This window comes from Macrotis lagotis, chromosome 1 (assembly GCF_037893015.1).
Source record: "Macrotis lagotis isolate mMagLag1 chromosome 1, bilby.v1.9.chrom.fasta, whole genome shotgun sequence".
NCBI lineage: Eukaryota > Metazoa > Chordata > Mammalia > Peramelemorphia > Peramelidae > Macrotis > Macrotis lagotis.
Window position 1 is genome coordinate 816,637,343 of NC_133658.1, and position 14,112 is coordinate 816,651,454.

At 37.0% G+C, this 14,112-nt stretch overlaps 1 protein-coding gene across 2 annotated transcripts in view; it reads right to left on the minus strand.

The window, feature by feature from the left end:
- ME3 (malic enzyme 3) overlaps window positions 1-14,112 on the minus strand; it is a 324,153-nt gene that overhangs the window by 147,548 nt on the left and 162,493 nt on the right. For both annotated transcript variants that reach the window (XM_074217063.1, XM_074217064.1), the window contains exons 2-3: window positions 13,744-13,877; window positions 12,592-12,741 (exon numbers count right to left, since the gene is read on the minus strand). In XM_074217063.1, the coding sequence (XP_074073164.1) occupies window positions 12,592-12,741; window positions 13,744-13,877 (284 nt within the window). The remainder of the gene's footprint in view (window positions 1-12,591; window positions 12,742-13,743; window positions 13,878-14,112) is intronic.

Consider the following 14,112-nt stretch of genomic DNA (forward strand, 5'->3'; position numbering starts at 1 on the left):
TCTAACCAAACTACTGCTATTAGGAAGATTAATCTGACAATAGTGAGTAAAAGAAAAAAGATAGAATTTGCTCATACCTTTCCCTAGAACATCCTTTCCTCCTTCCTCCCCTGTTCATTTCACATAAAAGCAATCTGTTATCAGATCTTCTTGTGGCTATCTTCACAAGATCTCTCAATTATGTCCCTCATCTATTCCCTCACATAGCCACTACCTGGTGCAAACCCTCATAGCTTCTGTCTGAATATGGTTTGTCTTTGTTTCCATCTCAAGTCTTTCTGTACTCAAATCCACCCTTTATTCAGCTACTAAAGTGATCTTCCTAAAGTCCAACCATGTAACCCTCCTCCCTTCTCTTCCAAGGAGAAATTAAAAAGTCTTCATTTTTTTATTTTAAAACCCTTCACAACATGGCCCATTCTTCCTTTTCCAATCATCTTTACTCTCCTCTATATATGCTTATATATGCTATATATGTTTACTCTCTTCTACATATCCAATGACACTCACCTCCTGACACATGATTTTACAACTCTAGGCTTTATGGATTTTCACTAGTCCTTCCCAATTCCTGGAATGTTCTCTCTGCTTAACTCTACTTCCTGACTTCTTTCAAGATTTAGTTCAAATCTCACCATCTGTAATTTGTTATTCAGTGATTTTTTTTTATTCATGTCTTATCTTAATGATCCCATTTTGAAAGATTATCTTGACAAAGACACTAGAGTGGTTCATCAGCTTATTTTACAGATTGAGGAACTGAGACAAGCAGGGTTAAGTGACATGCTCATGGTCAGATAGCTACTCACCTATAAGACCAGGGTTATTATGTGTCATGGACTCCTTTGGTAGGCAGTTTGGTGAAACTCATGAACCCCCTATTGAACAGTTTTTAAAGGCATAAAATAAAATAAATAGGATGAAAGTAAATTTTATTGAAATGCAATTATCGGGGCAGCTAGGTGGCGCAGTGGATAAAGCACCGGCCCTGGAGTCAGGAGTACCTGGGTTCAAATCTGGTCTCAGACACTTAATAATTACCTAGCCAAACACCCTGGGCAAGTCACTTAACCCCAATGCCTTGCAAAAAAAAACCTAAAAAAAAAAAGAAAGAAATGCAATTATCAAAATATTAAAACAAGTTCATAGATCTTAGTTTAGGAATTCTGCTTTTGGATTGTAGGAGTCATGAAGGCAAAAACCTGTCTCATCTATGATTTTTGTCTCTATCATCATAGCTCAGTGCTCTACAACTATTAAGTTTAAGTAATTGCTTTTTTGTTTCTCTTACTTAGGAAGCATCTGCAGTTTTGTGTTCTTAACTCACTCCTGTATCTAGAGGAGTATAAATATAACCTTTCTCTCTTTGACCTTAAAAAAAGAGAAAATGAGAAAAAGGGTTAATGAACATATTAACAGAGGAAAACAAGATGAATCCTCCAAAGAGTTCCACTTGCTGGGCAACAAGGTCTTGACAGCTATTTTGGCATCTCCCTCTGAGTTACAATGAGGCAAAGCAGGGCTGCTGGCCTGTCAAGAGTTTTAATTTTAGTGTCCAGCTGGCCTGAATTAGTATTTGTTTAAGGAGTTTCATTGTTCCAGGGAAATGCTCAGAAGAATGTTTACCATTTCAAGGACTTAGAAGGAGTCAAGGAACCTTCCTTGCCTATCTCCTCATCACTAATGGTTTCTCTCTCATGCTGATCCACAGGGCTATTCTATCCAGCTCACCACAGAACCAAAGAATGTTTGAGCTGAATGCAAGGTCAATGATGACCTAGTCTGATGTCCTTATGCAGAAATGAGAAAATGGATGCCTCCTGAGAGAAAGAGACTTGCCCAAGATTACACAGCTGATCTTGTGGGAGATAAGAGCTTCTGGGAGAAAAATTTAAACTTTAATTTCCCATAGGACAGGGAGAAGGCTGGGTCAAAAACAGATGAAAGACATCCAACTTAAAAATCTATTCTCTAGAAGAAAAAAATGAATTGCATAATCATTCAAATGATAGAATACATAAGTAGTAGAAGGGAAATCTTGAACCCCAGATTCTTTAATTTTCAGGTATATTTCCAGGCAGTATTTCATCTTAGGTAGATACCTTGTAAGGTAACTGTAAATACAGTTAGTTAAACTGATAGGGTTACTCTAGTAGCAAATCAGAGGACTACTGTACATCTATCTTATCTGTATCTTAGCAAGCCTCTTGACAAAAATGATAGCCTTGTTGACAAAATGGAAGTACAGGCCAGATAGTCATGAATTTATAGCTGCAGAATGACATGGAAAGAATTACAAACATAGATGAAAGATCACAGGAGTCCCACTTCTGCCACGTCCTAGAAAAGTAATGTCATGATGTATTAACTTTGGGCATTGGTTTTCTCATCCATAAAATGAAGCCGGTTATGAATTGTATGGTCTTGAAGTATATATGACATTAGGATTCAGATGGAAAGCTATGCTTTAAAAATGAATGGAACCAAAATACATCCGATTTATGTTGGCAGAGTTAAAGGGACCTCAGAGATCAACAAATTAAACTAAATCACCAATTCTTTCTGCATTTTCTGCATATAGTTAAATGCCAGTCTATTCTTTTTCAAAGACCTGTCATATCCTATCCTCACAACAAACTTCATAGGCATTATCATTCCTATCTTATAGATGAGAGGAAGAGAAGTCAAGTGATTTTTCTAGGTCACATAGCTAGTTGTGATGAATGAGAATGCAGGTTTTCAAAACTTCTAGTCCAGTGGTCATTCTATTTTATATAACAACAACATCATTAATAATTAATGTTTATTTAGCATCCTAAGGCATGTAAGACATTTATAATTATTATATTATTTTATTCCCATAACCACCTTGATGGGTAGATGCTATTCTCTCCATATTGAAAGTAAGGAAACAGGCAGAAAGAGATTAAGTGACTTTCCAAGGATTACACAGCTAGTAAATAGCTGACAGAAATTGAACTCAGGTATTTATGACTACAAATCTATCCATGAAGTCACCTAGATGCCAACATATAACCATGCTGAATGTTTTTCAACTCTCTAAGGTCTGCAAAGAATTTTATATACATTATCTCATTTCAGTTTTAAAACATCTATGTGTGGCATGTATAATTATTATTTGCATTTTTAAAGATATGAGAACTGAAGTAGTGCAAGGCTAAATAACATATCCAGGATCATGTAGTTAGTAAATCTTTGAGGTAAGATTCAAAATCAGAGGTCTGTCTTTCTGATTTCAAGTCCATTATTCTGTCTACTATGCAAAAATGAATGATGCTTTATGCTTCAGAGTAGGTCTGAAGGGTGGTTAAAGAATCTTAGGATCTCTCAAAGGTGGAAAGGGACCTTCCAAATCATTTAATTCAACCTCCTCATTTTGCAGATGAGAAAAATGAAGCTTAGACTATTAAAAGGACCTCCTACTCAAGATTATCTAGGTAGTGGAAAATATGGTATTGTAATGGATTGACTTAAGTCTTAGTGCTCCAATATCTTCAATTACTTAAATAGGAAATCAAATTGAACCTTGAAAGAAATGATTAACCTTGATAAATTTGTGAAATAATTAGGAAAAAAACATATGTTCATGCCCTTTGGGGACAATAGAAAAATACTCTTAAAAAGGTAAAACAAGTTCCAGAAATTAAAAAAAAAGCTGAGGAATGACTGTTTCTGCCTGAGAGATAATGTGCTGTAGAAGAGAGAGAACTTGCTTTGTCATCACAAAGAACTTGTTTCAAATATGGTCTCTAATCCAATATAGTAGCAGAATTCTGAGAAAAACCACTCAATTTCCAAGATCTCCAGGAAATTCTCTAAAACAGGTGATGATCAACATTTGGTGAAGAGAATTGCCTCATTGGGAATTTCCAATGTCCAAGATACAAGACACAGACATTTGAAGAAACCTACCTAGGCCTCTAGAGTTACTAGTGGATAGAGTTAGGCCTGGAGCAAGGCAGATGAGTTCAATTCTGGCCTCTGACACTTAGTAGCTGTGTGACCTTGGGCAAATCATTTAATCTTTGTCTGCCTCAGTTTCCTTCAACTGTTAAATGGGGAATAACAATAGAAACTACTTCCTAGGTATTTTGAGAGAATCTAAGCTCTTTACAAATATCTGGCACAGGAACAGATATTCAATAAATGTATGTTTCCTTTTTTATTTCTTGGACCATTCTAAGATGTTTAAATGAAGAAAGCCTATAGGTGGTTGTTCAGTTACATTTGACATATGTAAGAAGCTTGCCTTGGGAATGCATAGATTGTCTAACATGGAGGCACCTTGCATCCTGTGTTTTCCTACCATGTAGATGCGTGCAGTCTCCTGAGATTTGCTATGTGGACAGAACAGGCTGTGCCTTTAGAACAGACCAGACTAGGATAATTGTTTTCCTTCCTGAATATTTTACAGCTTGTTCTAGAGGGTAAGATCACCCTGAACTGAACTGGAAGGGGGGAAATACCTTTCCACCTCTCTCTTTCACTCCATTTCTGAGAAATGGGCCAGGGGTCTCTGTCATTACTTATCTGGACTCAGTAGTTATCTCCCACTGAACTCAGAAGTTCAAGTCATGGCAACCATGGACTCAGGATTGTAGGCAAGATCATGAAGTTATCCAGCCCAGTACAGAAACTTGAAATAGTCATGGTGACTAGAACTTAAATCTAAAGGGAGATTTGGGCTTGGAATTGGAACTGTGTTCTCTATAGAAATTGAGTTAAGCTGTGAACTTACTTGCCTTTCCCTTCTTACAGACTAGGTGGTATAATGTGTCAGAAGAGTAAATTTGTATATTTGTGATTATTTATACCTTTGAAATATTTTGTTTTTAGGATTTTGCAAGGAAAATGGGCTTAAGCAGCTTGCCCAAGCTACAGCTAGGTAATTATTAAGTGTCTGAGCCCGGATTTGAACCCAGGTATTCCTGACTCCAGGGCCGGTGCTTTATCCACTGTGCCACCTAGCCACCCCTGCAATAAATATTTCTTTGAAAAAGTTCATCTCTATTAGTAGTAAAATGGAACTGGAGTATAGGAGATACACCCTTACAATTGAAGGACCAGCCTCAGTAAAAGCTGGAGCCATTTGTAAAGAGTCTAGACACCTCCAATTCCTAGAAGCCCTGAAGAAAGGGTAAAATAAAGCTTCCTTGGCCTTCTAGGCAGTGACGGTCAAAGTAATCAATGTTCCATATATTACTATATCTAGTTCTTCAGTCCAGTTAGAGTTCACATAGGTTCAGTGGGAACTACATGACCTTTAAAGCTCCTTCCAGTCCTGCCATTCTCTGACTCTAGCCTGGAAAAATTACTGACTCACAGGAGACAGGTTAACTGTCTTCAAGTGTCTGAGGAATCAACATTTGGAAGAATGATTAGTCTCATTTTGTTTGGCAGAACAGAGGCTACAACCAGGAGCCATGGAGTGAAAAATCTCAAAAAAACGTTAAATTTAAGCTTGATGTCAAGAATTTCCTGACCATTCAATCTGTCCAGAGGGGGAATAGGACAGGGCAGCCCTCAGAGGTAGTGGATTCACACCCTCCACCACTGAAGTCTGCATAACTACTTGTTAAAAATATTTTAGTAAGGGTTTGTTTTGGGCATGGGATGGAACAGATGACTCCTAAGGTAACTTTCAGCTTTGAAATTTGATAATCACAAGACAAAAATGATAATTTACAGTTTTGTAACCCTCTAAAGTCGTAGGACATTTTCACATTCAATATTTTGAGATAAGCAGTTACTTTATCCATTTAATAAATAGAGAAATTGAACTCAGAAAGATTAAATCATGTGCTCAAAGTAAATGAGAAAGTTGGGATTTGAAATCTCTCTATCCCCAAGTCCAAGAACTCTTTTCAGTTCAACTCCAATAGCTTATAATTTAATGAATTTAAACTATGCTTATCTAGAGACTTGTCACTAAAGTGTGATTCCAATGCTTAATTAGACTATGGGGATGCCTTTGAATTTTCAAAGACTACCATCAGAACCCACATTTTAGTAAATCCAAAGAAGGAATGACTTTGAGTTAGGAGATAGACTGTTTTTCTGTTGATTAAAGACCAGCCTAGCTAAGTTCAGAGAGGCTTACCACTAGAAGACTGGTCACTAGGAAGATAATTTTTGGATCACAGAGACTTGACTGACTATTCACTTTTAGGTTTTCTGTGTTATATTTGAGTACCATCACTATTGTGACAACAACTAAAATGAACTCAGCTAACATGATTGTGACAGTCTGGATCTGATTTCATCTTTGTAGTATTCCTCCTTCTCCATATTAGAACAAACATATACACATACACACACACACAAGAACACACTGCCTTACCTCACAGGGTGGTTTTGAAGAACAGTAAACTGTAAAGAACCATTTCATAGTGATTAAGCAGGCGATAATCCAGTTTGGATACACTATTTGAATACCCTATTTGGAGTGTATCCGGAATTCTGAGGTCAGTGTAGGGTGACAAAGTTAAGAAAGGTTAGTGACAAGGTAGAGACTGGTGAAGAGCCTTGTGTTTCTATCATATGAGCCTTAGTTGAAGGCATTTAAGACAGCTCAGACTTCACCTTCTGTAAGAAGTCTTTCCCAGTCCTTTTAACGGGAATGTCTTCTCTTTGAGATAACTTTTTCAGTTCTCTCCATTCTAAATTTTATAGAGCTTGTCTGGACATACTGATTTGCATGTTGTGTCTCCCAGCAGATTATGAGCTCCTTGAGAGCAGGGACCATCTCTTGCCTTCCTTGGTACTTAGCCCAGTTTCTAGAATACAGAAGATTTAGCCTGTTGACTGACTCATTGATCTACCCTGTACATTTATATCTTATATGTATATAGTTGTTTGCATGTCTTTCCATTATTAAAATGTGAGTTCTTTGAGAACAAGGATTGTTTTTATTTTCTTTGTAATCCCAGGGTTTAACACTGGTCTGTAGGAGCTTAACAAAGTCTTCAGATTGCTATTTGAAAAGAAAGTCTGAAAGAAAGATGAGAGGGACATTCTAGGAGTTTACAAGTATTTGAAGGGCTATCACATGGACAAAGGGTTTAGATTTGTTCTTTTTAGCCCCAAAGAGCAGAATTAGGGGCAATGGTTTGAAATTACAGACAAGAAAATTTAGTCTTGATGTAAGGAATAACAACAACTGACAATTAGATTGCTCTAAAAGTGGAATGGGTTATCACTGACTGAATTCATCTGAAGATAGATGAGTCATACAAGTTATGAGATAAAAGAGATCTTATATAAATCAGATATAAGTAAGGTTCTATGGCCTCTGAAATCCTTAATCTAAGATTCAGTCACCCTGGGACTTTGATCAGAGAAAGAACTTCTTAAAAGCAGAGCCCTTAAGCATCACAATACTGAGTCCCTCCCTCCTTCCCACATCCCTCTCCCCCCCCCCCCCCCCCCCAGCCAGCAAAGGGAGGTTAAGCTAACTTTGAAGCATATCAAAAACTATTTCTCAAAAATGTTTTAAAATAGATGAATTAAAATAGAATTCTGCCAAAAAGCAGGGGAGTTAATTGCACACGCCAACATGATTCTTTCCTGTCCTAAGAATGTAGGACAATACTTCAGTCTGATGGTTCAATGGCAGCCTTCCCATTTAAAGGCTATCTTCCCCCCCCCCCCCTTTCTAAAGAAGTCTTATGAATAGCCTACTGAAGGTCAAAATTCTTTGCCAGCATGGATGGTGTATTTGTTACAAATTTTTGTGGAATCATAAATCAAATTTACCCAAAAATTTCTCTAAAATTCTGCTATTTTAGTTAAAAGTTAGCTCATATAAAATTTTGATAGGACCAACACTCAGCTTGATAAAGTAGAAGAGAATATTTCTGATTTTCTGATTTTCTTTCCTTCACAAATATATCCAAAGAGACAGTATATTTTTACTTCTAACCTCAATTTATCCTGCTCCCTACCCTTCTTTCCTTGCCTGGTATAACAGGGACATATTTAAGTGAAGACGGAACAAGGAAAAGCAGAGAGCAATGGACATGAAACCAAAAGTTTGAAGTCTTGACTCTTATATTATCTACGTAATTATAACCAAGTGCTTAATTTCTCATCCATCAAATTGGAGAATAATATTTGAACAATTAGCCCTCATAGAGATGTTAAGGGTTTTGTAAACCACAAGGCATTTTATGTATATGAGCTACCATTATTTTAATATTTTTAATTAACATATGGACTATTTCTTGTTCTGTGAGGAGTCTCTGATACTGATCTGGGTATATTTCCAAGACTGAGCTATCTGAATTCCATTCCTAAGAGGTAAATGGGATCTGCTGCTAATGACAAGTTAACCTGAGGGGTGGAGATAAACATGAAAGGTATCTTGGCTACAACAATAACTCCAATTCACAGGTTAAGTGCCTGGGGGGCGGGGGGACAACTAAGAGGTAGCCTGTGGGTCTGAACTCTGAAAAATGACAGTTCACAATCCCAGCCAGTGGGGTTTACTTTGAATTTCCAGGTAGGCAGAGATTAGGCAGAGAATAAGTTGTTTAAGGGATGTCCTGACAAATTTCCCTTTCTCTACACTACATATATTACATTTATGTATACAAGCTTATGCTATTGTTATAATATTTTTCTAAAAGTATGGGCCAATTGTCCTGCGGTTACTTGCTGGGCATATTATAGAGTGGATTCATTTCCTTAGAAACACAGATTTGAAGCTATAAAGACTTCAAATGAGATATTATTTATAAAATGCTTAGTTATCATGCTGACTGGCATGTGGTAGGGACAAGTAAATATATATTCTCTTTCTCTCCTTCCCTTTGTCTGACAAGTGTAGATGATTCGTCCAAGATCATACTGGTAGCAAGTAGCAGAGATAGAATTCAAATGATTTCAAATCCAGTTCTCTTTCCATTCTACTATGATTGGACTAGAAGACCTGAGCACCTTTTCATCCCTGAGATTCCATAACTCTAGAAAGTGCTGTCAAGTCCATGGATGAAAAAAAAAGTTATATTTAGTGGGAAGCTGCTATATGCCCCTGAGGACTGCTAGTATTGCAGTGGCTACAAGAATGAATGTGGGTAGATGGAGTTCAACTAATGGATTGACTAAAGTTCAAGCTAAGAGAAAATAACATAAAAGAGGTGAGGGAAAAAAATCACTTGGCAGATGAATAATAAATATATTGAGTTCATGCCTACAGTTAAAAGATATAATGATATGTTTTCTTTTGCAATTTTCTTTTTGTTAATAAATGTATTCTGGGACTTTTCTTTACCTTGTGTTATTATTAATAATCAGAGTTTATATTTATATTATATTTTCCAATGCTAGAATTCTTACATTTATGTCAGGAATTCTTAATTTTGTCATGGACCCTTCTGACAGTCTGCCCGAGCCTATGGACCCTTTCTCAGACTAGAATAAGTTGATGAAATTAAAGATATAGAATTACAAAGAAATCAATTCTACTGAAATATAATTATCAAAATATATTTTTAAAGGTTCCATACACAGGTTAAAGGTTAAGATATATATACTATCTCATACAATCACTACAACTTTGTAAGGGAGGTAGTATGAGTATTATTATTCCCATTTTTGTAAATGGGAAAACTGAGTCTCAGAGAGCATAAACAATTTGCCCAAGGTCATACATGGCATTAACAGAAGAACTGGGACTTGAAACTAAGTATTCTGACTCTAGAAGTTCAGCAAGTTTTTCTACCAGGACACAAGGTAAAAAAAGAAGTGATGTTTCTTTCTTGAAACTTGGGAAGAAAGAGGATCTAATATGTAAAAAAAAAAAAAAAAAAAAGTAACATGAGCCAGAGGCTTTCCAATTTCACAATCAGTATAGGTTTTCAAATTTGAAAAAAAAATATGAATGAACTATTAAGATTTTCCTTTTTTCTGCTAAAACCAGGCTGCATTCAGCAGCTGAGCATCTTTGCAATGGTACGCCATATGTGAATGTGCAAACAGCCCTGCTTGCTTCTGTAGCAAAAGAAAGCTGTCTTCCTTATGAGTCAGAGACATAAAAGAAAGTCTTTGTTGTTCCACAGAAGAAAAAAAGTGGGAAGGGGAACAAAACAGAAGAGACGTAAGAACATGATGCCAGCCCTTGACCTTCCTAGGGCTCTTGTAGCACTTTGTTCCTCTCCCATGAACTTACCACAATCTGTGTGCATTGTGGCTATTTGTGTATTTAAATTACTTTTAAGATATGAAGAACTCTTGGAAGGTAGGGATTGTGCTTTAATCAACTTTGCATAACCCTCAGCATCTAACACACTGCCTTGCAAAGATTAGAGGCTAAGCTAATGTTTGTAGAATGAATATTGAATGAATTGACTCATTTTGAACTGCAGACAACTTTATATAAGAGAAAAACATGGAATTGGGTCTCCATATCCTTTTAAACTCCACAATAGTTTCTGCTTTAAAGATTTCCCAGATTACTAATGATAAAAAGTCACATACTTGTGCTTACAATTAATATTTCTCCACAGAACTATATAAATGCATAATTATAACATGTATTCACATAACAATGTAGCAATTGACAGCTCCTTAGCAGACTCAGGTACCTTCTGCATTCTTTCATTTTCTTTAAACACAAAGGAAATATGGCAGTTAGGGTGAAGAAAAGTCCTTGCATGTTGTAAAGGACCAAGTAGGAAGATAAACATATCTTTTGAACTCTAGCAGGAATTTTGAATGGATAGTATTGCACTTTTTTACCTGTTCTTCTATTTATGAGAATGCTCACTCCTTTGGTCAGAAGGCTCAATGTCTTGCTCTTCTGAGGTGGAAGCAGACAATGTGGTTGGAATGAGAATAGCCACCATACTAATCCTAACACACACACACACACACACACCTTTGTGACTCTCAGATCAAACATGCTTGATATAAAGACCACTTAGATCCACTTGTCTCGGTGATGATAATGAGAAACAGAACACAAGAAAGTAAACACAAGAAAGTTTCGACTCCCCAACCAGTGACTATGGCTTTCTAAAGCCACAGTGAGTTTTAACCCTGTACCTCTTGGATTTTAATTTTCTTTAGTAAATATGACTTAATCTATACATAAGTGAGCCAGTTTTTCTGATTTCTTAAGACTGGGGAAGAGAGTGAAATCCTGCGGGAATGGGGGCAGCAAGCCATATAAATTATTAATTTACATGGAATAAATTATATCCTTAGACAATGGAAACTCAAGCATGGCTCCAAAAAGGAAAGAGTTGAATCCTATCTATGTAGATTCAGGTAAACTGAAAAATGACTTGAGACCTAGAAGTTCAAAGTTCGTCCAGGATCTAAGCAATGGAAGTCATCTAGAGTAGTTGAAACTTGAATTTATACTGGTGGCTTATATAAATACCATGCTCTGGATAGTATACTTCTATAAAGCAACTGTTCCTGAATGAGGACACATTTTTTAGTCATTTTCCCATTGTGTCTGACTCTTCATGATCCTATTTGACCATTTCTTGGTAGAGAAACTGGAGCAGTTGGCCATTTCTTTTTTTAGTTCATTTTATAAATGAGGAAACTGGGGCAAACAGGTTTAAGTGACTTGTCCAAGGTCACATAGCTAGTAAGTATATGAGGTCACATTTGAACTCAGAAACATCAGTCTCCCAAATACCAAGTCCAGTGCTCTATAAACTGTACCATCTAGCTACCCTGAGGGAATATGCCCTTCTATTTATGTGTTATTAACAGAAAGTCACAGATATAATGATGATAATGATAACTACCATTTACATAGTATTGTAAAGTTTGCAAAGCTCTTTCCATATGTTAGTTTATTTGATCTTCACAACAACCCTAGAAGATAGGAACTATTTTTATCTTTATTTTACAGATAAAGAAACTCAAGGGTGAGAGGCTAGGGACTTGTCCAGGGTCACATAGATACAAAGTGTCAGATATTAGCTTTGACGTTAAGTCTTTCTGACTCCAAGTCTAGGATTCTATCCATATCATCTACCTGACAGTAGTATAAGATATTATTTATATAATATATAAATCTACTTTTAAATATAAGAATATACATATGTATTTGTATACACACATTTATGAGAAAAGAGTAAAATATCATTACATTGTGATGTTAAGCTAGAATGGATCTGAGAAACCAATTAGTTCAATTCTCTTGTTTCACTAGATGGAAACTGAGCCCCACAAAAGTAAGTGACCTGCCTGGAGTCACATATCTAGTAAAGGGGTAGAACTAAAATTCAAACTCAGACCGTTTGACTCTAAATGTAGCTTTCTAGCTTTCTTTGTATTAGGAAGAAATGGAATAAAGAAGACAGAGAGTAGAAAAATGGAAGAGAGGGAAATGGAGATAAGAGAGGAAGAAAGGGGGTAAGGGAAGGGAAGGAAGGGAGTAGCAAAGGAGGGAAGAAAGGGAAAGACCATTCAGTGTCTAAGTTACAAGTTGGGCTGGTACTGTATCTTATGGTCACCCTTACATGTTAGTAACCTGTTGAAGGGAGAGCACTCCTAGGCCACAGACATTTTCTATGAATACATCCCCTTGTTTTCATCCATTCCACTCACCGTGGCCTACGGAAGGTCAGGCCATACTGCTGACATGCCAGCCCCACTGTAGGGGTATAGACGATGGGCATGAACTTCTCCACATCTGATGTAAGTACTCGGTAGAAAAGTTTCTCATTCCTGTCTTGGAGTGTCATGAGAATGATGTACCTTAAAAGGGGAAGAGAAAGAAACCAAGGTCACTGTTAGAGCCAACATGATGTTTGCTGTGCATGGCCACAGGAGAGTCTACAGGGAATGTCAGAAGAACATCAAACTTTGGGTTATTGGTGGTACATGTGGGACAATGTCTGTGGGGAAACTGAATCTTCCTTTTTTGAGCAAAGGCAGGGGAAAAATTCATCTGCAGGATTATTTCAGTGGGCTCTTCCCCACAAATAATACCTCTATCCACCCAAATCTGAATATATCTTATTAGGAATTTTGGTCAGTGAGCTTTCCCTTTACAAGAGGTCTTTTTTTTTTTACAAGAGGTCTTTAAACCATTTCCTTCTACAAGTACAGAGAAGGCTTGAAATTCAAATACCCCCTTGGAGTGTTATTAGCACATTGATAAATGTATATTCTTGTAAAAAATGATATTAGATTCCTTACTAAGAGCAAGTTTCCAAGTAACAGAGAAAAGTGGAGAGAGCAATATGTTACTGGGCTCCTCAAATGTGGAAGATTGCTAAAGAAAAAGAGATGTTTCACCCATGGCCCAATATTACATATTTGTACTGGTTCTAAGCTTGCTGTGGTATACTCCTTGGAGTCAGAGTTAGGAGGAATAGGAACAGAGAAGTTTGGTTTCATGTAAGTAAGAAGCTTCCTAACAATTTGGAATGGACCACCTCAATAAATAGTGGGGGTCTCTGTCCCAGGAAGTTTTCAACTGAAGGTCAGATGACCATTTTTTCAGGTACACTGTGGAGAAGATTTTGTTTTAGTCACTGGTTGGATTCAATGATTTCTGCGATTCTGTGGCTGACTCACATATTGTCTGATCTTTCCTAGGAAATTGTAAGACCCTCGAGAACAAGTTATTCTTCTGTCTTCACCCCAACCCCAATTCAGGAGGTGTTGAATAAATATTTGTTAAATTGAAAGACTCAGATTGTAGGATTGGAAAGGCTAGGGGAAGAGTTAATAGCATGGACATTCTCAACATACTTGTCCAGATCACTGGGCTGTTTCTCATAGTATCTCATCACCCGGAGGAGCTGGACATCTTGGCTCAAGAAGCAAGGGGGTATTAGGCCATGGATGCCAAGTTGCAGTCTTTCTTCCAGTGTAAATGCCATTCCCTAGGAAGATTAAAGAGAGAACACATGAACAAGGAGCCAAAAAAGGAAAATGTCTCCAGATCTCTCTCTTTCTCTCTCTCTCTCTCTCTCTCTGTCTGTCTGTCTTTCTCTCTCTCTCTCTCTCACTGTCTCCCACCCCCACCTCACCCCTCTAAAAACCAAACTCTTTTTTTAGAAAGATTTTATTTATTTTTGAGTTTTACAATTTTTCCCCCCTAATCTCACTTCCCTCCCC